This window comes from Sander lucioperca, chromosome 15 (genome assembly GCF_008315115.2).
Source record: "Sander lucioperca isolate FBNREF2018 chromosome 15, SLUC_FBN_1.2, whole genome shotgun sequence".
NCBI classification, from domain to species: Eukaryota; Metazoa; Chordata; class Actinopteri; order Perciformes; family Percidae; genus Sander; species Sander lucioperca.
The window spans coordinates 26,081,530-26,106,981 of record NC_050187.1 but is presented as its reverse complement, the minus strand read 5'-3'; the positions used below and the strand labels follow the sequence as shown (position 1 = coordinate 26,106,981).

The following is a 25,452-nucleotide window of genomic DNA, read 5'->3' as shown; positions in this document are numbered from 1 at the left end:
TTTTCCCAAAATACAATTACTGTCACATAATAATGTTCTATATATTATAGATGATAGTAATGATATATAATGTTGGTGGTAGTATGACAACTCATTAGGTAACTTATAGGCTCCAAATTTCATAAATAAAATCCTTTTTGAGTTTCAAAGTTTCCTATTTCTTCTTCTTCTTCTTCTTCTTCTTCTTCTTATTATTATTATTAAGAAATTATTATTATTATTATTATTAGTAGTAGTAGTTGTATCATCATCACTAGTATTATCATCATCATCATCATCATCATCATCATCATCATCATCATCACTAATAGGAGTAGTAGTAGTAGTTGTGGTAGTTTTTTTTAATTCTTTATTAAACAATGTAAACAAACAGACATTCAGTAGGCCATGGACATTCCCTTTCTTACAATTAAATTGTTGTAGTGATGATTGGTAGTAGTAAGAGTAGCAGTGTATGTTTTACCGAAAAAAAGAAACTGCGACTTTAAGTCGACCAAACGTCATCAACAGGCGACATGGCGGCTTGATTGAGAAAACAAACGTGCAACGTTGGTGTAAATCATATTCAGTCTATGGTGTAGCTAAATGCTGGGAAGTAAGTACAGTTTGTTCTTTAAGCTATTAACGCTGAAGAAAGCTTTGAACGAAAATTGAACGTTGCTAGCAAAGCCTTCTTGGCGACCTTTAAAGTGACTTTAAAGCGGTTTACGGATGTAACGCTACGTATGTTTGTAGCCAACGTTAGCACCTCAAATTGTCAAATCCACTTTGTGACAGAAATGTAACTAAGGATTACATACATCCCTACTAACTAACCACTCTAATTTTCATCTCTAAAATTCTTAGGTTACACCTTTCGGACTTGAGACCTTACAACTTTCTCTTCCTTTTGCTACAACATCGTGTATACCCGTTCAACCGCTAATGAATCCAATAATTAGACGGAGACTTCCTCCGTCTGTCAGGAGTCTTCTGACAGACATCGGTCCAAAGGAGGAGTGGACTGACACAGAGCCCGACACAGTGACCAGAGACGGAGTTCTTCTCCCGTCTAGAGTAGCTGCTACACAAGAGGAGTTTCTCACGCCAGCCAAGACACACGAGGAAGAGGATGGTAGTAACGCCAGGAGTGCAGTCTGCATGTTGTGTAACTGTAAGCCCTCTTGTTACACCTGCCCTCGGTGTAACCTGCATTACTGTGGCTTAGCTTGCTACCAGAGCCCAGATCACTCCTTGTGCTCGGAGGAGTTTTACAAGGAGTCCGTTCTACAGGAGCTGAAGAATATGGGGAAAACAGAAAGTGAAGGGAGAAATAAAATGCAGGAGATTCTTGTGGGACTCAGACAAAAGGCGGAAAAGACAGATGGGGGGATGGAAAGTTTGTTGAGGGACGCTGGTATTGTGTCAGATGACGCAGATGAAGGGGCAGGAGAGGCAACAGAGAAAGTGCAGGTTGTGGAGCTCCTTTCCAGGTTAGCAGAGCTTCAACAGTCTGGAGAAGAGAGTGCAACAGAGATTGAGGCTATTTTGAGAAAACTTGAAGAGATTGGAGAAGGGCAGCTGCTGCATGGAGACATAGATGAGGGCGCTGAAGGAGCAGAAGGGGAGCTGGACTTGGCTGATCGGCTCTCAGGGCTGAATATTGACAAACTGTCAGAAGAGGAGCTGTGGGAAGTTCTCAACAGTAAAGAGAAAGATATGTTTATGGGTCTAGTAAAGGATGGAGCTCTTGGCGGGCTGGTTCCCCTGTGGAAGCCGTGGTGGGAGGAGCATGAGGATGGAGGGAGAGCACTGGTGGAGGTGCTTAAGGAGGAAGCGAGCAAACTTGAGAAGGAAGATTCAACAACTATGAATGAACAGGAAGTTGATGATGAAGTCAAGACATCACAAGAAATGGTTCAGAGTCACACAATCATTCATCGGGGGAAATCAGCTACAAAGTTGAGACAGACTAAAGGAGGAAACAAAAAGGAAACCAGAAAGGGAAGTTCAACCTTTCCCAGTGTCCCTCAAATTTCTGCAAAAATTCCAAAGTTGAGTTCCTTATGTGCAAACCCATCTCCCCTTGTTTGCTATGGTTTGGTCAATGCACTTTTTGGCTACACCTTCACTCTGTGCCTGTTTAACAATGACACTGATTCACTGTTGTTTGAGTTCTGTGACATGATTCTTGCTCTGTCTGAGGCACTGAACTCCAGCAGGGTGTTCAACTCTGTCCAAGAGGCCTTAGACGGTGGAGAAACTCTCATTTTGGGTGGAGGTTACCTCGACAAGGATGATCCTCTTGCCCCAGCAAGGGCGGTGGAAGCCATAGCTCACATCATGACTGGCCGAGACAGAAAGGATGCTACAGGATACTGCCTAGCAGCCTTGAGTCAGCTTCGCTCAGTGCTCTCCCAGGCCAGAACGGCCCTTTCTAAAGAGGGGGAGGAAGGAGCAAGGAGACATAAGTACTTCCTGGCAAGCAAGAAGTGTGAATTCTTTCAAGCTTGGGTATTGGACAATGCACACAGGATTCGTAGGCTAGCTATTGAGTTGTGGAACGAACACAGTAAAAGAGAGAGTGTTAGGAGCAGCATGCAGGAAGCAAAGACTGTAGTTGATAAGAACTTGAAGAAAGGGAAGAACAAAGTGAATAGTAAATTAATTGAAGAACTGAGATAATGAAGTCCTACTTGAACATATTACTGTTTGTAAAAGTTCATGGTGTAATAAAAAAAACGATGAATAAATTACCTTTTCTCAATGCGAAATTCAACAGCTAAAGGGTCATCACTGGTCTGCTCTTAATATACGGTTAAACAATGTGTCGGCATGAGTTTAGTGATGTAAATAAAGGTTCTACAATACAATATAAGTAGACATTTGTATTTAATGATTTCTTGCATTACATATTGGAAGTATAGTTTAAAAGTTTAACAAGCACAGCCAAACAGAACTAGAGTATTAGATTATGACAAGCAATAGTAAATAAATTGACAAAAAGCAATGGAGTATTTGCTTATGTAGGTATTTACATTTTTCTTGGACTGTTTGCTCATACAATTTGAAGATACTAAGTACTGTATGTGTAAGTTGAAAAAGATGCCTTGGACAATGACTTTATTTTTGTTTGGTTATATGGGTTTTTGCATAATTTACAGTAATTAAAATAAGAATGTAGTTTAACAGAAGAAAACTTAAGGTTATGCTGTAGTATATTTAGTATATTTTGATATATAAATATTTGAAATGCATGACTTTCACTTAGAGTATTTGTACACTGTGGTATTGCTACTTTTTACTTAAGTAAAATATGTATATTATATATGTATATTATAAGTACTTTTCTTCACTCTTTATCACACAACTTCTGTACAGAGGTACAAAAAGGTACAAAAAGAAAAAAAGACAAGACCATAAAAAAAGATTACATTTTATAATGCCGGAGTTTGTGTTATGTGCATCCTATTATAATCATTTAATAACTTAAAGGGCGTAATGGCTTTTTTTGTTTTTAACATTAGATAAGATGGTGCTATATTGATGAAATTCATTAATAAAGTGCAGAAAAGTTGGCTTGGTCCCTGAATAGGGAATATTTCTAAAATAGTTGTATGATATACAGCATGTTCTTTTCAATCTCAAGGTCTGACTACTTCTTCCATCACTGCATGGCACAGTGTCACCATGGATGATTATAATGAGTGTGTGATCTACATGGATGTATTAAGAGAACGGTGACCTGTGAGTGTGACAAACTGACGCTCTCGCGGTGCTCTCGCGGTACTCTGGCTGTACTTTTGAGCGGTCACGTGGAGCGGATGCCCTTCCACAGTACGACAGAAAACATGGCTGCGCTCTTGAGATCAGCCCGGTTACTCAAGTTTTCGCCTTCGGGCTTGCTTCAGATCACAGGGACCAAACGTAACGGGCCGACACTCAGTCGTCTGTACAGCGGAGCTCTCGGCGGCAGAGTGACCGGAGTTTGTTCCCGACAAATCAGCCCTGCTTCGGGAAACGCGTCCAGGTATCACGTACTCTGTTAGCCGGTGTAGCTGTGATCCACGCGTGAGCGTGAAGCTGATATGTCATTGAGGCTCAATGACAGCCAGAGACACACAAGTATCCACACTAATATGAGCTGCATTATAAAATGTGGCGTGCTGACATATGGGCATTATCTGTGAATAAATTGCCTGCAAACGTAAATAGTTAGCTGATTAGAGAAACATGGCTCCCGTTTTCACAAGGTGATGTTTAGATGTTGTGTAACGTTAACCAAGTCATGCTCACACAGTCTCATAATGACACTAACTTGGTCCGTATTCATAATGTTACTGTTAGCTATACGTTTGTTTGTTTCTATACTGTGTATTAGCTAGCTATACATGATAACTTTTAGGAAAAGGCCCATCATTGGTAACCAGCAATGCACGTTGTCATACTGTGATGCAGATAAAGTTACTGTCAAATTTAGCATTTCATCATGAAGTTGCAGTGTAACACTGACCTCAGCTGATGTAAAAGCTACTGGATAACAGCCACGGGTTTTCTACTATGACTCTCAAGGTCATAGCTCTTAACAAAATACCAAGCAGTCAGAGCATCCAGAGATGGATCTGTGTTACTGCTTATTTTGACATGTGTATTGTTGTGCACTCAACACATCCTGTGCTATTCAGTTTAGGAATGCCGCTGATTAGGGCTGGGCAATATATCAATATTATATCGATATCGAGATATGAGACTAGATATCGTCTTAGCTTTTGAAAATCATAATATCGGGATATGGCATAAGGGTTGTCTTTTACTGGTTTTAAAGGCTGCATTACAGTAAATTAATGTAATTTTCTTCACTTACCAGACTGTTCTAGCTGTTTTATGATTTGCCTTTACCCACTTTGTCATTATATCTACATGATTGATGATTATTTATCTAAAATCAAATTGTGAAAACATTTTGTTAAAGCAACAATTGTCAAGCCTACAATATCATCGCAATATCGACATCGAGATATTTGGTCAGGAATATCGTGATATATGATTTTCTCCATATCGCCCAGCTCTACCGCTGATACTACTTATGTCTCATGCACCCACAGAAAACTATGTTTATCTGTCTGTGCTTCACCCACTTTAATTATCTGTTTGTTTTTGTTCTCTCTGTCCTGTCTCCTCCCTCCATTCTCTCCTTTTCTAAATTATCATTCTCTCTTTTATGCTTTTCTATCCATCTCTTCCCTTTTAACTCCTTCCATCCATCTCTGTCCCCCTCTAATGTCACAACATAATCATCTGCAGTCGTGTGTGGCCATATGCAGTGGGGTGTGTGCGTAACTATGTTGCGGCCACAGAGCAGAAGGATGAGGCCAGCGTTGCGGTGCGGTCCAAGCAGGCGCAGCAGTTTGACTGGGCTCTGGCCAAGCTGGACAGCTCTGTGAGGAGAACCGGTCGCATCACCAAGACCCTGTTGCTCCGCATCTTCCATGATATCTGCAGGACAGGTAGGCAGGCAGAGCAGTGATCAGGGGGATTTAAGGTTGAATGTCAGATGAAGGTGGAGACATTCCGTTGTTATTAAACATGTAATCAAACTGCTGATAGCTCAGCCAAAGTTTTGCAGGACACCATTTAGGCCTGCATGATTAATCGTTATAAAATCGTGATCTCGGTTCACCCAGTTCACGATTTAATTTTTAAGTAACTTTGATTTTTTTTTTTTTTTTAATATAACTTTGATTCTCACTTAATTTTACGAGCCGACTGCATCACAAACACTACTGCTTCCTTCTGTGAGTTTTAAACATGGACTGTATAAAAAAGGTTTTCAAGCGCTGCAAAGCTCTCCCTTCTCTTCATTGAAGCCTCTGTGTTTACAGGGTTGTGGTGATGCGCAATGTGCTATAGATGCCAAAAAAAATCTGTTTGGTACTGCCAATTTGTTTTGTTTTGTCATGGTTCATGTGTGCAATAAACATAATCGTGGCAGAAAATCGTGATATCAATTCTAAGCTAAAAAATCGTGATTCATATTTTTCCCCGAATCGTGCAGGCCTAACACCATTTCTTCTCTTTAGGAGATCAGAAAAGTTGGCAATTAGACAAGCTGACGCTCTAGTCTCTTCTTTCTTTTTTTTCTACATCCACCCTCACCTTCTGTTCTTGTCTGTCTGCAGGTTATCCCAGTGGTAACCAGGCCTTGTTACTGCTGCGTAGCTGTGGGTCGCTGCTGCCCGAGGTGCCCCTGGAGGAGCGCTCTGAGCTGGCACACCGTGTGTGGGAGAAGCTGCAGGAGTTGGGTAAGAGGCCGTAGAAGTGGCAACAACCTAACCATCTTATTACCCAGAGTACCATCTTGTTGTTCACTGCTGCTGAACTTAAACATATTTAACCATGATTTCAAATATTTAAACTGTAAGAGGAGTCTTTAGTTCATATTATAAGACCGGGACTGAATTGAATACTGGGACTGAATATGTCGTAGATGATTTGCACATTGTCCTCCGCAGGTGCACAGTATGATGTTAGTCACTACAACGCCTTGCTGAAGGTTTACCTGCAAAATGAGTTCAAGTTCTCCCCCACTGACTTCCTGGCCAAGATGGAATCAGCTAACGTCCAGCCCAACAGAGTAAGCACTGCACTGCACGGTACAATAATAGCATGACCTGGTTAGATTTCTGTTTGCTTGAACTCATCAACCACAACCGAGCCAATGGAGAAACCAACATCCCTAAAAAAGATTTTGGTTGATATACAGTGTATTGTAGTTGATAATGCAAATGAATTATTCACATCCCCTTTAAAAAAAAAAAAAAAAAAGCACCTCACCTGTCTGATCCACACTTGGAACAGAGCAGCACTTTTGCACTCTAATGCAGGGGTCTTCACCGTTTTTTAAGCCAAGGACCCCTTAACTGAAAGAAAGACGGAGCAGGGATCCCCTACTACATATTGTATAAAATTAAGTTGCATATTAAACTACAATAACGTGTAGGGCGGCCTAAAGCCTTTATACATAATTTTTTTTGCATAGAATACTAAGCTATTAAAATAATTGTTGATTTTATAAATCATGTTTTAATGTTAAACATACATGTGGCACAGTGAATCCTTAGGATTCACTGTGTCTGTGGATAGTAAGCCTATCATCAGTGAGCTTTTTTCACAAATAGGTTGATTTATATTTGCTAATAATATGTTGGATTCATGTGACATTTAAATTTTTTGAATAAAAAAAAAATAATAATAATTTGGCGGCCCCCCCTACAGTAACTCTGAGGACCCCCTAGGGGTCCCGGACCCCCTGTTGAAGACCTCTGCTCTAATGTTTTAACAATTCCTACACATTTGGTGATTTCAAGCTCTGTTTGATTTGCTTTATGCACAGGTTACCTACCAGAGACTCATAGCAGCCTACTGCCAAAATGGAGATATCGAGGGAGCCAGGTGAGCAAACTTTGTGTTCTGCTCATGAACCAACTAACAACAGAGTTCATGCTCTGACATCTGCTGCTTGACAGATGGTTGCAAAACAGCATCATTCTCAAAAGCTGATTTTCAGTCAAGCTTATTGTGTGTACAGCTTGTATGTTATGAGTTATGAATTTATTTTTTCCCACCCCAGATTGTTATAATACCTACTATTAGTCTTTATAAACAGAAAGACGTTGTGCCTTTTTGGATTTATTTTAACGTTCCTTATCCCCTTTCTCAGCACCATTTTGGGTTTCATGAAGAGCAAAGATTTGCCCATCACTGAGGCTGTTTTCAACTCCCTGGTGACAGGCCATGCTTGTGCAGGGTGAGTGTCACAGCTTTTGCTCTTACAGCATACCGTGTTTACTGGCTCACAATAAGTGTTGGTGTTGAAATAATAAAATGTTAAACCAGCTGTCATCTGTCACTGTGCAGGGACATCGAGAGTGCTAAGAACATCCTGCCCGTGATGCGGGGAGCAGGAATTGAACCAGGTCCCGACACTTATGTTGCACTGCTTAATGCCTACGCTGCAAAGGGAGACCTGGACAGTTTAAAAGAGGTGTGTGTTTATTCAGTTGGTTGTCAAGGTGACCCTGATGCACATTTTATACATGTTTGTATCTAATGAGGAATGGTTGCCTCTCTAATGAATACCCCCACCCAACCCCTTTCCTACTGTTCCTCTCTTCCCTATCTCTCTTCCTTCTCTACTCCTATCTCTCCATTCCGTCTGTTCCTCCCTGCTTCCCAAACTCTCTCACTCCTCCTCTCTGTGTCAGACTATGGAGGCAGCAGAGAGTGCAGACTGCAGTCTGATGGACAGGGACGTCATGCAGGTCATCTTCACTCTGGCCAAGGCCGGACACCAGCAGCACATCCCAGAGATGGTTGAGCGCTTGAGGCACGAGAGGGGCTACGTTCCAGGTACACAGACACCTGTTGTTTCTCCACATCACTGTAGTCTAGAGCAGCTAAAGTAGAGCTGGGCAATATATTGATATTATATTGATATCGTGATATGAGACTAGATATTAGAGATGGCCCGATACCATTTTTTGCTTCCTGATACCGATTCTGATACCTGAACTTGCGTATCGGCCGATACCGAGTACCGATCCCATACCAGTGTGTCATATGTTTTATGTTTTAACAACTGTATACTACTATCCCTGTATGGATGTGATATTATTTCTATCTTTGTATGTCGGTCTGGCTCAGGTTAAACTCTTTGTGAAACATAAACAAACAAACAATGAATGCCACAGAACTTTATTATGCAGTTTGTCAGTTATAATGGAAAAAGAACATAAACTACTTTAACGTAGAATTTTTAGGGCTTTATTACGTGGTATTGGATCGGTGCATAAACTCCAGTACTTCCCGATACCGATACCAGCGTTTTAGGCAGTATCAAAGCCGATACCGATACTGGTACCGGTATCGGAACATCTCTACTAGATATCGTCTTAGATTTTGGATATCGTAACAACGTAATAGGGCATAAGTGTTGTCTTTTCCTGGTTTTAAAGGCTGCATTACAGTAAAGTTATGTAATTTTCTGAACTTACCAGACTGTTGTAACTGTTCTATTATTTGCCTTTACCCACTTAGTCATTATATCCACATTACTGATGATTATTTATCAAAAATGTCATTGTGTAAATTTTTTTTTAATTGTAAAAGCACCAATAGTCACCACTACAATATCGTTGCGGTATCGTTATCGAGGTATTTGGTCAAAAAAATCGTGATATTTGATTTTCTCCATATCGCCCAGCCCTAAGCTAAAGTAATAGCATTAAAAACACTGCTAACTAATCAGCCGTATTTGTCATCACCATAACTGTGTTATGAGGCTGAACAGAATCAGTATTTGTTTTTCTTCCTGTAGATGCCATGAACTTGTGTCTGAGCCTCATCACCCAGAGCCAGGAGGACACAGCTTTTCACATCCTGAAGACTTTCCCCACACTGCAGTCTGAAAGCTTCAACACAGAGTCTGCCAACCTGGGCAACTTCTTCCTCAGACACTGTGTCAACATGGACACGGTATAAATTTCACCTATTGCTCCCCTAAGCTATAGGGCTGCACAATTAATTGCAATTTTATCGAAATTGCAGTAGTGCAATATCCAAATCACAGGGGGGGCGCAATATTTGTTAAAGGCAAAATACAATATGTGTCAAAGCATTCTGAATTAAGTATTGTGGTGCTGCAGTGACCTCACAGTCTACAAATCCTATCCTACAGACTTAAAAATGTTTGTTTGGTACAGATCCTCGCAAAAATCACAATATAATCTTTTTATTTTTTTTATTTAAATTTTTTTCAATGAAAATGAGAATAATGATACAAAAATTATCATTCCCTTCAATATCGTGAATCATATCGCAATCGCAATATCAGTTAAAAATAATCGCAATTAGATATTTTCCTCAGATCGTGCAGCCCTACTAAGCTAGTCTTATTACGGTGTATGTTAAATATGCATTTGATTGTTGAAATGTTTTTGATGTCTTTGTGTGTGCACTACAGTCACTGGAGAAGATCGGCAGCTACTGCAAAGAGCTCCAGGAGTCTAATCTGCACACTGCGGCGCTCAGCTTCACTCTGTCGTGTGCTCTAGAGGCCAAGAAGATTGGTACAGAACACACTTCCATTTACTTGCATTTAGAGAGACTGTTAAATCCACTTGCACACAGTTGTGTCGTCATTCACTATTTCTATACACAGACCCATCTATTTGCATTTGTTGCATTGTGAATATTTATATATTTATATACAAGTTACTGCAGTGATGAGGAAACTTGAAAACTAAATTTTTTTTTTCTTTTGCAGGGATGTCTTTAAAGTTGATGAAGATGTTGAAGGAGCAGGACTTTCCCATAAGGCCTCACTACTTTTGGCCCCTCCTCACTCAGCATTTGAAAGACAGCAACATAGCTGGTACACACACGCACGCACACCTTCTCACTTAGCATGGTAAAGACAGCAACATAGCTGGTACACACACACCAATCACTCCTTAAATATAACAATTACACTGAAGCTTTGCCTGTGTTTTGTATAAAATTCCTTATGCATAGTGTGGTTTAAGAGAAACAACCACACTATGAAACATTTTTTTAAATGACATTCTTCATACTGTATATACTTCTTTCCTGTATTTAAGCTATCACTTGGAAGGCAGTAGCGTCAGAAGAGACCAGTAGATCTTGAAAGTGAACATGGTTAGGTGATGTGAGAAGCTTGTTTTTGGATCCTAAAGCCACTCCAGCCTCACGTAAACAATGTCATGCGTATGTGAGAATCTAATGGGTGCTGTGGAACCCCAAGAAGTGAAAAAAATGTGCCCAGCAGCTGTTTGTGTGTCCAATCTGAAATGGAGAGGGGTGTTTTTTTTTGGTGTGCATGATATTTGCAGTTTATGAACATGTGTGTTATTTTTGTGGTGTAGAGGGGATTTTGACTTCCTCAGTCCTCTGTACCAGAAAGAGCTTTTAAAGGAGCGTTTCCCTCAAATATTAATGCCCTACAGAGTGGTCCAACTGGGACAGATTTCATTGGGCTGGGGCAGTCAAGGGCAAAGAGGTCTGATCCTGCGTGAGAGAGTTGGAGCAGGAAGAGAAGAAACGACACATACATACACACTTACTCAGAAACCCAAACATACAGGTCTCTCTGGAGAGCTCTAGGAATAGATTGCAAAATTTAGAACTCACCAAGTCAGCCACTTTGGACAGATGAGCTAAAAAGACACTCTGACTTTCAGAAAGTGTGCTCATAGTTTTTATTCCTTTTCCTGATCTCCAAATTCTGGCATCTTGTAGCCTCCTGGGTGCATGGCTACTGGACATTTTTGACTAATCAATCCTTTTTTCTTTTGAGTTTTTTTGTTTTTTGTTCAACAGGCTAAACCATGGTATATATTACAGTTAAGATAATATTATTTACTCAGATACCAGTGTCTCGCTAACAAAAATAATTGGCTGACATCTTAGAAAAGTTTTCAACTGTAAACCTGGTATTATGGCACAAACTGCCTCTGTTGTCTCTAGCTGACACTGTATCGACTGTGCAGAAGCTGCTGAGAGATGACGGTGGTGCACAGTGTATAAGGATGGTTGATCTGGTCACCTTTGCCCCATGGCAGTGGGCATCTAAGCTTCCTTGTTGGGGACACTGGGGGGCTCAGTAGCCTGAGGCAAATGCAAACACATACATGGATGCACATACAGGCCTGAGGTTGAGGGGTCAGAGGTCATTTTGCTCCAGTGGCTGCCCTGAAATCCTTTCTCAAATCTTCCTCCGTCCTTCATTCCTTTGCTCATTTTTTTTCTACAGAGATCTGGAGGTGAGCAAAAAACTGATTTTCAGGTTGTGTCAAGTCACACTTTAATATTGGTCATTTCAAATTGAAAGATCAGTAGCATCAGTATTAAATCACAAAAACTGACGCGATTTATTTTGTTTCTGTAAAAATATTTCAAGATGAAATAATGGGATTCTCTTTAATGGGGTTTGTCTCTTTTAAGAATTTAGGTTATATTCTGAAAAAGATTGAAAGATCATTTAGTTTTCCCCTATTTTGATCAGTGGAGAGCACAGTTCATGTACATGTCAGGCAGATAGTCGCTCCTCCCATTGTTTTTATTGAGTGGATGGCTTGATACGGGGCAGTCCTTTACTGCTGAGTCCTCACCCCGTGTCGGACATTTGTTCAGCGTGCTGTGGAAAACTGGAATTGATGTCTTAAATTTTGTCTTCTTCATCTGCCACTTTAGACTGTTAATGGCTCAGCATGTGCAGTTTAGTGGAATATTTCTGTTCCCAATCTCTGTCTCTACTGAAGGAGAGTTCTTTTCTTTCCCTTGTTTTTGTCAGCGATGAGCTTGTGGGGTGAAATTGTCTTAGTGACAGATAGCCAGCATTAGAAGACTTGTCAGAATTCACAACTCATTATGAATGTACACTGTCAAATGCGTTCAGCAGCGGCTTGGCTTTTAAGTGCTTTATTTATGCTGAGCTCTGGCTCTCTCTTTGGGGTTTTTTAGAGTGATTAATAAATTATGTTCTTTTCCCCCTGTCAGCTAATTGACAGCATTTGAGCTGGCAGGGAGGAGAAACTGGTTAGACCAGTGTGGCGACGGTGCAGATTGACTTCTGTGTGCGGTCCAGACTGATTTTCAGTTTGAATGGTGAGATGCCTCAGTGCCTTGCTTGGCAGCATGAAGAAGAGGACTAGACATGAGTTTAAACATGCACAACCACACACGTAGACACTGGGGCTGCACGATATGTAGAAAATATACGATATGCGATAATGTTGTTGAATATCGCGATAACGATATTACTTGGGATAAACAAACAGATATTAAAGTGTACTCAGGTCTGCATTTCTGCTGCTTTCATTATTCTGCTAAAATTCAACAAATTGCTTGTTTAATTTTGAACAAACGAAAGGAAATCATTTCCAACATTCTTTTATTGAACAAATTGAACATTGAATTGAATATAAAAGCCAAAGTTCAGCCATAGCTACATTGTTATCTTCCAACAAAAAGTCAGGCACTGCTAGGCACTGTTAGGCGAGGACACTAGTGGTGTGTCTCAGCATAGCCATCTAGCGGTAGTGGTTTAAACACAACATAAACGTGAACCACTGTCTTACATGAATATTTTTGAACGTTTAAATAATAAAAAAAAAAAAATATATATATTTTTGAAAATGGATACAGTATTGCAAAATAAAATATCGCAATACTCAAGTGTATCGATTTTTTTTTTCCGTACACCCCTAATATTGCGCCAGTTGATATTGCGATGACGATCAAAAAAACGATATATTGAGCAGCCGTAGTAGACACCTACTCTTACTTAAATTCCCCAACCGCTTAAAGCCACACATAAACATCAGACTGCATCCATTTAGTATTTACAGTGCGGAAAGAAGGACGGACGGAAGAAAGAAAGTGGAGACCTTTTCTTTTTCTAACACACTGGCTCGTTTCTGATGGTGTTAGCCTTAACCCTCATGAATGATGCAGCCTCTCTTCCCCCCCCCCCCCTCTCTCTCTTTACTGCTCTCTCTTACACACTCATTGGCTGCAGGAGGTGTGTGTGCGTCCACATTTGTGAGGGAGGGGGGCTTTTGGGGTGCAGTGCAGGTGATGTGACTGATGAGGAGTGACTTGATTTCATGTAAATGCAAGCGCTCTGAGGGAATTCACTTTGGATTACGCGCCCCACTGTGCACTGCCCATGAAATATTAAGCGCTGTGACTTTTTGTCCACAGGTGTCACTAGCGGGCAGAGAGGCCAGAGCCGTAGAATTAGAGGAGAACAACGGGGGAGGGATGGGAAGGAAGGGAAAACTCTCTTTGCATTTTGATGAGGTGTGGATTTGGCGGTTTTAGCGGAAGCATATGCTGGGCCATACTTCCCACCTGCCGCCAGCTAGTCACTGCTTGTCAGTCCTTGCGACGCAGCACGCTCTTATCACTTCTGACATGGCGGCGCAAGAAACAGAGGGAGGGAGAGGGAGGAGAGTGCAGAGGAAGGGAGTCTTTCTGGCCTTGTGTGTTTTGGGTGATGAGAGATGTAAAGACTCCCTTGTTTAATCTTCTTTTCTTGCTGGTTGCCCACCCACACCTGACTCATCTTCAACCCTTTCACTCTTTCTTTAGGCAGCTCTATCTGTCAAGTAGAGTGGGCTGCACTAAAGAAGAACTGCCACCAGAATCTGTAATACAGTCCTCCATGAACTCTATCCTAGCCTCTGCTGAGTTAATTGGTGGAACGAGAGCCAAGCATCACGTTGATTAAAACATAAAGGAATGAAACTAGTAAAGATGAAATTTCAGCTTTTCTTGCCTCATAAAATGGAAATGTTCAAACAACCCGTCAATGCCTTGCAGCAAACAAAGTCTACCTTTTTAGAGAGTCATAGTCACGGAGAGATGGCGAGACAGATGGTGTTGGAGGAGAAAGGAAAGGAGAAGTGACAGGTACTCATGTCCAAGGACGGGAGGAGATGACAGCGACCGGTTCACTCCACTCCTTTTTTTTTTTCTTCTCTTTTCTCTGTCCTCACTTCTCATCTGTGACAGTTAACCTGAAGACATGAATGTGATGATGATATCTTGTGACCACTGCCATGCTTAACTCACTACTTTGATACTTCTTGCCTGGATGGTATGTCAGGCTTTATGCTAACCAACCTGGAGAGGCCTCTACTTTTCTCAATTCTCCTCTGCCAAATCTTTATTTAAATTGTTCAGACAGGGTAGAAGGCAAAATGGGTTACTCGCATATGAGAATTATGGAGAGAAAAATAAAAGACCTAAAGGGAGAACAGCACAAATGACACTAAATAATATCACACATTATTTTGTGTTGTATTACAGTTTTTCTCATTTATTTTCCACTCTTCTTTGGTGTAGTTCTCCACATTTTGATATGTTCAAGGCACCTTAGTTTGAGTTGTATCCAGCAAGTTCATATTATGGAGACTTTATGCTGGATGGATGCCAGTGTCACTTACCTTCACATAGCAGTCATGGAAAGAAGCGTGTGGTGGTTTAGAGGAACCTGATTGAAGTAATTTGTGTAAAAAAATCTCACCCTTTCTCCTCACAGTCATAACTAAGTCAATTCAGACCATAAAAGACATCATATATATATATGTATGTGTATATATATATATATATATATATATATATATATATATATATATATATATATATATATATATATATATATATATATATATATATATATGTATATATATATATATATATATATATATATATATATATATATATATATATATATATATATATATATATATATGTATATATGTATATATATATATGTGTGTATATGTATATATATATATGTGTGTATATGTATGTATGTATGTGTATATAATGTGTGTGTATATATGTGTAATGTGTATATGTATGTATATGTATATATATGTGTGTATATATATATATATGTATGTGTATATATATATATATGTATGTGTGTATATATATGTATATGTATATATATATATGTATATGTGTATATATATATATGTGTATATGTATATATGTGTATATGTATGTATATATATGTATATATGTATGTATATATATGTATATATGTATGTATATATATGTATATATGTATATATATATTTTTTTACTTATCAGAATCGAGCATCAAATTGTTGTAGAGAGAATCGCGATGCATCTAAGAATCGATTATTTTTCCCACCCTTACAAGTTTCTGCACCTGGCCAATAAATGGTCCAGGACATAAACCCTGTAAAACCACAATGCAGCATTTGTATGCTTTGGTTGTTGTATGGATGGACTAGTGTTGATTATTGAGGGATTTTGTTACCTTCGGACAGAGCCAGGCTAGCTATTTCCCCCTGTTTCAAGGCTTTGTGCTACGCTAAAATAACCGGCTGCAGGTAGTAGCTAACATTTACCGTACAGACATGAGATTGGTATGTATAAAACATTTTTTCATAAAAGCTATAAAGTGAAGAGTACCACTCACAAGCCCAACTGATGGCACTTCTTATTACTGCTTAATTAAGACATGCAGTGACTTTTCCATAAGCCTGTTAATAATGGGAGTGAAAACAGACAGCAGCAGCATGTGGTTCAAAGGGTTAACAAGCTCTTTGTCACAGACTTGACTTGACAAAAAAAACACTCTAACATGCTTGTTGGACAACAGAAAAGTGCTGATAAACATGAAAGCTCACGTGCGGAAGCCGGAAAGCGAGAGAGAGAGCTTTTGCATTTATACCTCCAGCTCTCCATTCACTTGTTTTCTGTCTGTCTGGCTCACCGTGAAATTGATTATGGATTATTCAGGAGAAAAGCAGGAGCTCCCTCTCTTCTTTCATAAAAAAAAGCCTGGATGAAAGCGATTAGGGGGTAAGAATGGACGGGTGGACTGCAGAACGGATGTATCCTCCATTGAGAAGAAAGAGAGGAAGATCGCCTGTTTACTTTTTCTTGAAAGCAGGGTAGATGGATAGTGAGAGGGGCAGATGAATGAGTGATATGGATGGAGGGGAAGAATGAATGGATGGCTGGAGTGGTTTAGGTAGCCTTACCTGGGATAATGCAGCCCCAGTCGCAGGTTTTAATGGCATATAAAAGCCTGGGACTCATCTTTTATTCAGCTAAAGAAAGAGACTGCCAGGTGAACACATACGTCCTAAGAGAATCTAGAAACACAGAGGTGTGTGTGTTAAATACACGCAAGGTATGTCAACACAAGGAAGCACTTAAAGGTAGTTTGCTGAAGTTTGCATGGGAACAAGGCATGTTGGTACACTGAATGTGCTCATACATAGCATATATATGCACCTAAAACCGCATAGCAACACACACTGAGAATGAACACACACATAGGGACATATACATGCCCTCATTGAGGCCCATGTCCTTTATGGCCATGCTCCCAGACATATGCAAAGTGCTGCAGTGCCTCCTCTACATGTGCATACACTCACAAACACACAGACACTTGCAGGCATTTTGAGAGTGCATGTGTAGCTGTTCCATATGTATGTGGCTGTTTTGGCGTCCTTTCCTGGGGGCAGGACCTCGGGGCTCTGCTGGAGAGCGGGGTGATGGTGCAAGAGTCCACTTCAGGCTGAGCGCGTGTTTATGTACACGTGTCCCGTCCAAGGTGGAGAGGGAAGCAACCATTAGCATTTTGTCGATGGAGGGTCTGTTTGTGTGTGTGTGTTGGTGCCTGGCGATTTACCCGAAGGGGTGAGAGAAAGTATGTGCCAGCATGTGATTGAATTAAAACAGCCAAATAAAAAGGTTTGTTCACCCCAAACTGTTGTTTTCCAAAATTTCCGGGATGCACATAAAATAACCTAATCTCACATGTTTTTGTTTTTGACTATTGATCCAAATGTCCCAAATATTCTTAATTCCATATGTCACTACACAAGCACCAATCTATTCCACTGAAACAAAGCTGAAACAATTAGTCTGATGATTGAGAAGTGTGTTGAAAGAAAATAAAGCACCATCTTTTGATAATCTATTAATCGTCAAGTAATTAAGTACAAATGCCAAACCTGCACTTGTTAGAGCTTCTAAAATGTGTGGTTTTGCTGCTTTTATATCACCGTAAATGGAATATTCTTTGATTTAATACTATTAGTTTGAAGACTCCACCTTGGATTCTGGGAACTATTTTCTAGACTTAAAATTGAATCTATTAGTCAGGGGGAAAAATAACCGTTAATTGCAGCCCTGATCTACTACTAATTTATTTTGTTCTTGTTTTGGCTGTTGACACAAATGTCATTAATATTTCTCTTAGTACCTCTGTCACTACACAGTGATAAAGTTGATATTAACTTATTACTTTGTGTCGTAGGTGTGGTTGAGGTGGTAAAGGGCATGCAGGAGCTGGAGGTCTGCCCTGATGTTGAGACTTTATCCAACTACATCCTCCCTGTCTTCCCCAGCATGGAAGCAGCTCGACAGGCCCTCAAGGTTGTGTGTGTGTGTGTGTGTGTGTGTGTGTGTGTGTGTTGTGTTGTGTTGTGTTTTTGCTGACATAAAGGTGATTTTCTCTGTTCAGGATGCAGGCATCTCTTTGGAGTCGGAGGGCTTCTTGTCTTCAGAGGTGCGTTCAGTGGCTGTTAGCAACCTGGCCGATCTCTACACCATATGTAAGCACACACAAACACCACACACAACACACACTGACGCATTCCAAAGAAGCACGACTGCATCTTGAGCACCCATCATCATAAAAATCGCTGTTTTGCCTGCGGGCTAATTGGACCAGCTTTAACACACACACACACTGTGCTCATCAGAGAGGCGCCTCGACTGGCAGAGGGACGGGATAGAGAAGGATGTTAAATAATAGATGAATCTTCCTGTTTTCTGTCTTCCATCTCATTTTAGTCTGAAACATCCACCACTCTTCTTCACATATGTTGCTCGGTTTTATGTATTTCAGAGTGTCCACAGTAAACCCCCCCCCCCCCCAAAAAAAAAGACAATTTTCAGTGTTTTTTAAGATTTCCTATATTTCTGCTCACTATGCAAGATTGCCATAAACACAGCACACCCTCAAAAAGCTTCCTCCAGTGAGTAAAATGCCAAACCTTTCCTGGTTTCAGCTTAAATTTAAAGAATTTGCTGTTTTTCTCTGTGTTTATGTCACTGTAAATTGAACACGTTTGGCTTTTGAACTTTTGGTCACACAAATCAAACAATTTAAAAGATGTGACCGTGGGTACTATAAACTGATTTGATTTGAATTTTTCGACATTTTATAGATGAAACGTTTAATTTATTAATTTGATTCCCACCACTGCCCCTCAAACCCAATCTAAAAGGTAGTTAGAATAATCATTAATGAAAATAGCAGCCGTGAAAATCATATTCATTTTATTTTTCTTGGTGTGCTGGTTAAAGAAATAGGCGTTGGCTTGACTGGTTACCAGTTTGACTCCTGGCTGGGGAGGTGAGGATAGGGAAAGACACATACTAGTCTCTTTGTCAAAACTACCGTTGATGTGTTTTTGAGCGAGGCATTATACTTTGTTACTACTCTAGAAGTTATTTAGCAACTTTTAGTCAGTGTGTACAATACAAGTTCAATGAATTTTGTCTTGCAGCTTAGATTTCTGTAGCTAGGACACATTACATTACACACACAATTACACCTTAACCACACAGATCAATCCACATAAAGACAAGCTGTTGCTGTCTTTTCTCTTTCTTTCCCTCTAATCCCTTATCTTTCTGTCGACTCTCTGTTTTCCAGTGTCTGATCCCTCCTGCCCCTCATTGGACCTCAGTATGTTCCGCGGCAGCCTCATCCTGGGCTTCAGAAAGTGAGTTAATTAGCCTATCGTCTATTTATGTCTAAATATGTTCGCCATCATTTGATATTCCATATTTCTCCATATTTTGCCTCATAACTCCTGACTGGCGTTTAGGGAGTCCTGTAGCACTATGGAGCTCACTGTGGCATATGCTATGACTATGACATGTGCAGCCTATCACACCATCTACAGCGTCTGTGTGCGTGTGTGGGCAGCTGGAGGGAAACACACACACACACACACACACACGCACACACGGCTGCCTCATGCATATGGAGGCAGTCATCCCTCAGCTCTCGCCCCAAAGCACCGTGGGAGATATGTAAATTAGCAGATGCCCACCACTGCCCCTCATACCCGGACCCCCGTACTGATCTCACTCTCTCTTTCACACACACACACACACACACACACACACACACACACACACACACACACACAGAGTTAGCCTTAGGACCAGGGTCTGACCTGTGGGCTTTTGTTGAAGGGGTGTTTATGAATATTTACAGTGTAACCCTACACACCCACACAAAAACACTCCGGCCCCTGAGCGAGGATGGAGGTGAGTCAAAGAGAAAAGTGCTGACTTGTCTGCAGGGACCAAAGTTATTTCTGTCACTAAAAAGCCAAACATTCAGCCAATACATTCTTTGTTGTAGCTGATGTGCTAATTAACTCAGTGGACGGTCATGATTAACTAATATAATGGATAAAGTAAAGATTATGTGGTATCTTTTTTTTTCAAGAAAAACATTAGTAGTAACAGCAGATGCACGATTGCAGCAAGAGTCATTATTTCAAAACCATGAAAAAATGTAGATTAGCAGATTTTTGTGCAGAATTTGGCATGTCTTATATGTGTGTATGGTGGGCCCTTTTTTAAATATTTAAAATCAGTGTCTCCTCAAATAATTTGTCCGTCTGTTTTTGTGTCTGAATCCGCTCCCTCTTCTCCATTTGCTTTGCTCTCATTACATTAACACACACATACACACACCTACACACTCCTCTGACTGTTAGGTTGCCTGACAGGGTCATAATTGGGCTTGTCACTTGGGGAGTGTGTATGTGTGTGTGTGCGCTGTGTCATTGCAATGTGGGACCTGCCCCTGTCAAAGACAAGGTCAGGGGATAATTTAATCATTAAAGACCTCTTCTTCTCTCCTCCCTTCATCTCTCACCTCCCCCTCTCTCCTCCTCTCCACCACCAACTAGCTGACAACGCCAGAAATGTCACACGTTGTCATCATTTAGCCTGTGTGTGTGTGTGTGTGTGTGTGTGAGAGTATGTCTTTTGTGGTTTCTCAGGCTTTTGTACTGCCGTCTCTCCTCTTGTACTGTGGGATTGAGTGTCAAACTGAAAAATCTGTCGCTCTTTCTTGCCGTATTGTACTGTACTACTAATTCAGTAGCTATGGCGACATGACACTCATTCGCTCATATATTCATTGTTATGGTTACTTGAATCAAATCTCTTTTGCCTACAAAAATTATTTAATCTAAACTTGTTTATCTCAAACAGTTATGTAGTGTATTTATATTCCAAATGGGGGATAAATTAGGAAAACATTAATTTAAATTGAAAAAATAGATTTGTTTTAAACTCCATCCATCCATCTTCGTCCGCTTATCCGGGGTCGGGTCACGGGTGCTCCTAATGTATAAAACAGTGTAGAAAGACATGGGAGAGGAGAATAAATCCATGTTGGAAGTGTGTGTGGTGGAAGTGCTTCTTTTAAAGATGTATTTTCAGAAATGTAGATGTCCTTTTTATGTTTTGTGGCCTAAAAGCAAAACGTACCCTCACTTATGAGCAAATTGCACATTAACCCTGACACGTTGGAAACTTGTTGACCCTCTGGTGGTGCATGTCGACTGGGTGCTAATGTCTTGTCCTCTACTGCCCCCTGCAGGTCTTCTGATGTGGAGAGCATGGTGAAGGTAAGACGTGAATGTGCTCACATTGTTTGAGTGTCTTTGGAGAATCTTATACCAGTGCAGACTAACGAGATTTCAAATTTTGATCCAGAAAAAGAGCCTACATTACACAATCATTAAAGTGAAAATTATTTTTAGTATATAAGGCATTAGATGATTCTTCAGCTGTACACAGTGCAGTATGATGGCTTATTTCTCACAACAAAATAGCTATGATAACCAATTTACTTACCATCTGCTACATACCAAGTTACATTTAGAAAGAATATACAATATGACAAATGCCATCTGTTGCCTTTTATCCAAATCTCCTTATGAGTCTCATAAGGAGCGTATAAATAAATAATTGTTTAGGATGGCTATATAACTGATTTAAAAATACTTCATTCATCCCTCAAGGGGCAATTTTAGGCAAGATGGTTTGCAGACATAACATGCAATTCATTCACATACATAACGAAACTACTACAAAATGTAGTGGTTTAAGGGTTAATATCACACATAGATAAAAAAAAGAAGTATTTAATATTGGATTGTCTTTCAGGCAATTTAACCCCGGTGATGTTTTCCTTCTCATACTCATACTCTTCTCTCCTGTGAGCTTTTTAAGTAAAATCCTTGTACCACCTGTGTGTGTTTGTTTATTTTTTCTGTTTTTATTTCCCCAGATTACTGAGCTTTTGTACAAAGACGAGCGCTTTGCTAAAGGAAACTCCAAGGCTTCTGGTAAGGAAACATTTCTACACACTGTTCTCTACTGGCAAGTCAGGACATTCATATCTGAGAGTCTCCTTGTATGCAAGACGTGGGTGTGTTTGTGTAGGTGAGAAAGCAAGAGAAGGGAGGACGCGTGTGTGTGTGTCATCCATCACGTATCATTATTCAAACTTGCAGACCGCAGTCTCTCTCAGCTTCCAACTACAATGCCGATGACAGAAAGTTGTCCAGTGCGTCTGTGTGTGTGTTCAGTCTCAGTAGCAAAATACTGCTGACCAGCCCACTTCTCGTCATGAAACCTATGTGAGTTTTTGTCCAGGTGTTTGTGTGTGAGTGAGTGAAAGACCTGCTCTCTCCGTCTGAGGAAATAGAGCCTGGCTGCTGACACAGCGCTTAGTGTGTGTGTGTGTGTGCGTGTGTGTGTGTGTGTGTGTGTGTGTGTGGCAGCGTCCATAGCTGGCCTGTGTGTGGAGCGTTGATGTCGCTCTGAGTCCCCAGCATTGAAACTGGTGTTTGTGCTAGTGGGAGCGATGGAGACTGTTATCCATGTCACATCATATTAGACGACATCTGCGTATGTGTGTGTCAGAGTTGAAGTAGGGGGAAGCTGTCACTGCCAGCCATTGCACATTCACTCACACTCCAGCCCAAAAGCAGCCTCTGTCAGCAGAAACACAAACACACACTCTGCAGAGGTTACAGAAAAATTGTATAAATGCACAAATGGATCCAGTGAGTGACACGGTGGCAAATAAAATGTATTCCCAAGACAACTGGTGTGTGTGTGTGTGTGTGTGTGTGTGTGTGTGTGTGTTCCCTGCAGAAGCGGCATCCTTCTTCTTGTACAATGTGATCGACAGCATGTCAGAGGGAGAGGTGCAGGCACAGGAAGACAAACTGCGCAAATACTTCAATCAACTACATGCTCAGGTACACATACACTAATATGCTATATATCCAGTTCATTCATAACCTTCCCGCTTTAACAGAGCTTACATACTGATCTGAGATGATTTGCAGCGTGTAATCAGACTCACACAATATACACAAACACACTACAGAACACATGACCTCCTCCCCGCGCTCCATTTCTAAGGAGTGAAGGTTTGAGTTGGGACATCCAGACATGTTGTGGGAGATTAAATCATGTTTTACACTTTTTGTTAAAGGTTAACTGGCCATTTGGAGTTCAGTAAAATGGTTTCCTGGTCCAATATGAAACATTTTTTAAAGTCACTAAAAAGTCCCAAAACAATCTAAGTAAAAAAACAAAAACAATTCAGTGAATGTTTTAGATATCAGCCTAGGAAAACGGCCTAGGTTAATTCTGATTTAAATCTGCAAAAATCATCCACCAGCATCTAAATGCAGCTTTATTTTCAGCAATTATTTATCTACAAATTCAAACACAAGCTCTGTGACAGCTTTTAAATGAAGCCGTGGCTGAGTTAAACTACTACATGCTATTAGAACTTAATACGTTTACATTTAGCTACTGTTCAAATTTAACTATGAACCTTTTAACACACCAAAATGCAGCAGGTTCAGCTCCCGTTGTGCTAAGAGCTCATCAGTGCTTTGATTATGTTAATTTTCTCCCTTTGGTTTTTCTGCAGAACATAACCATTTCAGGCAACATCTACAGAGGCATCAAGAACCTTCTGGAGTCCTACCATGTCCCAGAACTCACCAAGGTGCAGACCCTGATCTCCAGTCTTTTACTGTTGCATATATAGTTAAAATGTTCCCAATGCGGTATTACTTACTGATGTTTTATCATAAATCTTCAAGATTATTGAGGGTCACTTGAGAAAAGCACGAGTAGAGTCGACAAACTCAACAGCCAAAGGCACAATATGATGATGTTTTTGTACTACTTAAGTTTTCTGTACTGTTATTATAGTTGCCTTAATGATGTGAAATGTTACCTGTGTGTCAGGATGTGGTTGCTTTGGTGGACCCCAAAGACCGAGTGTCCAATGGCTCTGTGTCAGCTGTTCCCCGGGTCACTGTAAGTAGGACAGTTTGAAATGAAGAGTAAAAAAATGCTATGAGATGCAACATAATTATTTTTCAATATCTATCTGTCTGTCGGTCGGTCTGTCTGTTAGATTGAACGATAGATCGCTTGAATTTTGCTTAAACTTCAGGTTTGAATTGAATTTGCAAAAAAATAGGAATGAATGTAACACCACAGTTGGCGTCATAATTTACTTTAATGTGTGTCATTTTGTAAGAATATATATTTCTTCTCTGGGTAATTTAAACTTAAAACAGAACTCTTCTGTGGAGATGACTGTTCATGCATGACATGTATTTTGTGTCTATTAGTACAAGCTCATGTCACGAGGTCGTGCATCTATGTATTTGGTCATGTACATGTGTTAAACCCCTCTCTGTCTTCATCAGGGAATTGAGGGTAAGGTGTTGGCACTTGAGAAGAAACTTGCCGAGCTGAAGGCAGAGAACAAACCACTAGGCAATGTTCTCAAACAAGCCATCCAGACTCTTTGTGCTGAGGAGGTAGGATTTGTTTGAATGCCTCAGTCTCACAAACCCTCTTCTTTTTCTTGAAATTAGTTTCTTTGTCTGTGTGTTTAGTCCTGAGATCTGTCCTTTTGTCTTTTGAGTTTCTGAGTTTTGTTGTCTGATCAGAACTTGCAGCGCGCCCTTGAGCTGAAGCAGCAGCACGAGGAGGAGATGACAGTCGGCGGCTATGCCACCCTCATCAACCTGTGCTGTCGCCACGACAATGTGGAGGAGGCGCTCAACCTGAAGAGGGAAATGTGAGTGAAGCGGGATACATGCACAAATACTCTACGCACACACAAGGTAGCGCTGCAACCAGTAGTAGGCCATTAAAGTTTAACTTGAGTGGTATTAGGGGAGACACTAATGCAGGGTCCAGTCGCTCTGTTGACTGGCTAAAACACAGGAAACTCTCCCTTCCTCCCTTTCCTTCTCTTCACTCACCACCTGGATCCAGCATCAGACTGAAGTCCCAACAGCAGAGTGCACAATAGATAAGTTGCATTACTGTAAGTGGAATACATTAATCTAGTCTGTCTCTTGCCCTCTCTGTCTCTTTCCTTAGGACTCGTAAGGACTCATCAGTCGTGCTGGATGCCAGTAAATACATTGCATTGGTCAAGACCCTCTCCAAGAACGACAAAGTGGAGGGTAAGTTCCCCTACGGCTGCAACTAATGATTATGATTATTCTGCCAATTTCTTTTATTAGTCATTTAGTCTCTAAAGTGTCAGTTAACATAAACCCATCTTCTCAGAGCCAACGTACCTTCTTCATACTGCTTGTTTTGTCTTAAACAAAAGATATTCAATAGCAGTTTGGCTTGAAGGATTTAAAACGATTAATCGATTATCAAAATAGTTCTTAACTTTAAATCGATTAATTAATTGACCAATCCCACCTGCACTAAGTCCCTCACTGCTTT

At 40.5% G+C, this 25,452-nt stretch overlaps 2 protein-coding genes across 3 annotated transcripts in view; both read left to right on the top strand.

Annotated features, from left to right (window-relative positions):
• Positions 1 to 475: 475 nt before the first annotated feature.
• On the top strand, positions 476 to 2,854 carry znhit2 (zinc finger, HIT-type containing 2). 2 transcript variants are annotated; one of them, XM_031308944.2, is made up of 2 exons: positions 476 to 568; positions 847 to 2,854. In XM_031308944.2, the coding sequence occupies exon 2, from the start codon at positions 925 to 927 to the stop codon at positions 2,662 to 2,664; it is 1,740 nt and encodes a 579-aa protein (XP_031164804.1). In that variant the 5' UTR covers positions 476 to 568; positions 847 to 924; the 3' UTR covers positions 2,665 to 2,854. The 2 variants fall into 2 exon arrangements, with proteins under 2 accessions (XP_031164804.1, XP_031164815.1); XM_031308955.2 differs by having other exon boundaries at positions 486 to 595.
• Positions 2,855 to 3,750: 896 nt separating this feature from the next.
• Positions 3,751 to 25,452, top strand: part of lrpprc (leucine-rich pentatricopeptide repeat containing) — a 55,105-nt gene continuing 33,403 nt past the window's right edge. The window contains exons 1-22 of the mRNA XM_031308896.2: positions 3,751 to 4,009; positions 5,284 to 5,486; positions 6,159 to 6,281; positions 6,492 to 6,613; positions 7,373 to 7,431; positions 7,700 to 7,786; positions 7,897 to 8,023; positions 8,244 to 8,388; positions 9,356 to 9,513; positions 10,001 to 10,106; positions 10,304 to 10,411; positions 17,876 to 17,994; positions 18,083 to 18,173; positions 19,283 to 19,352; positions 21,257 to 21,284; positions 21,950 to 22,007; positions 22,822 to 22,928; positions 23,615 to 23,692; positions 23,938 to 24,009; positions 24,408 to 24,521; positions 24,654 to 24,784; positions 25,093 to 25,178. Coding sequence (XP_031164756.1) covers positions 3,804 to 4,009; positions 5,284 to 5,486; positions 6,159 to 6,281; positions 6,492 to 6,613; positions 7,373 to 7,431; positions 7,700 to 7,786; positions 7,897 to 8,023; positions 8,244 to 8,388; positions 9,356 to 9,513; positions 10,001 to 10,106; positions 10,304 to 10,411; positions 17,876 to 17,994; positions 18,083 to 18,173; positions 19,283 to 19,352; positions 21,257 to 21,284; positions 21,950 to 22,007; positions 22,822 to 22,928; positions 23,615 to 23,692; positions 23,938 to 24,009; positions 24,408 to 24,521; positions 24,654 to 24,784; positions 25,093 to 25,178 — 2,398 coding nt within the window. The 5' untranslated portion in view covers positions 3,751 to 3,803. The remainder of the gene's footprint in view (positions 4,010 to 5,283; positions 5,487 to 6,158; positions 6,282 to 6,491; positions 6,614 to 7,372; positions 7,432 to 7,699; positions 7,787 to 7,896; positions 8,024 to 8,243; positions 8,389 to 9,355; positions 9,514 to 10,000; positions 10,107 to 10,303; positions 10,412 to 17,875; positions 17,995 to 18,082; positions 18,174 to 19,282; positions 19,353 to 21,256; positions 21,285 to 21,949; positions 22,008 to 22,821; positions 22,929 to 23,614; positions 23,693 to 23,937; positions 24,010 to 24,407; positions 24,522 to 24,653; positions 24,785 to 25,092; positions 25,179 to 25,452) is intronic.

Coding starts and splice junctions, on each gene's coding strand:
- znhit2 (XM_031308944.2), top strand. CDS start 925: ATGAATCCAATAATTAGACGGAGACTTCCTCCGTCTGTCAGGAGTCTT.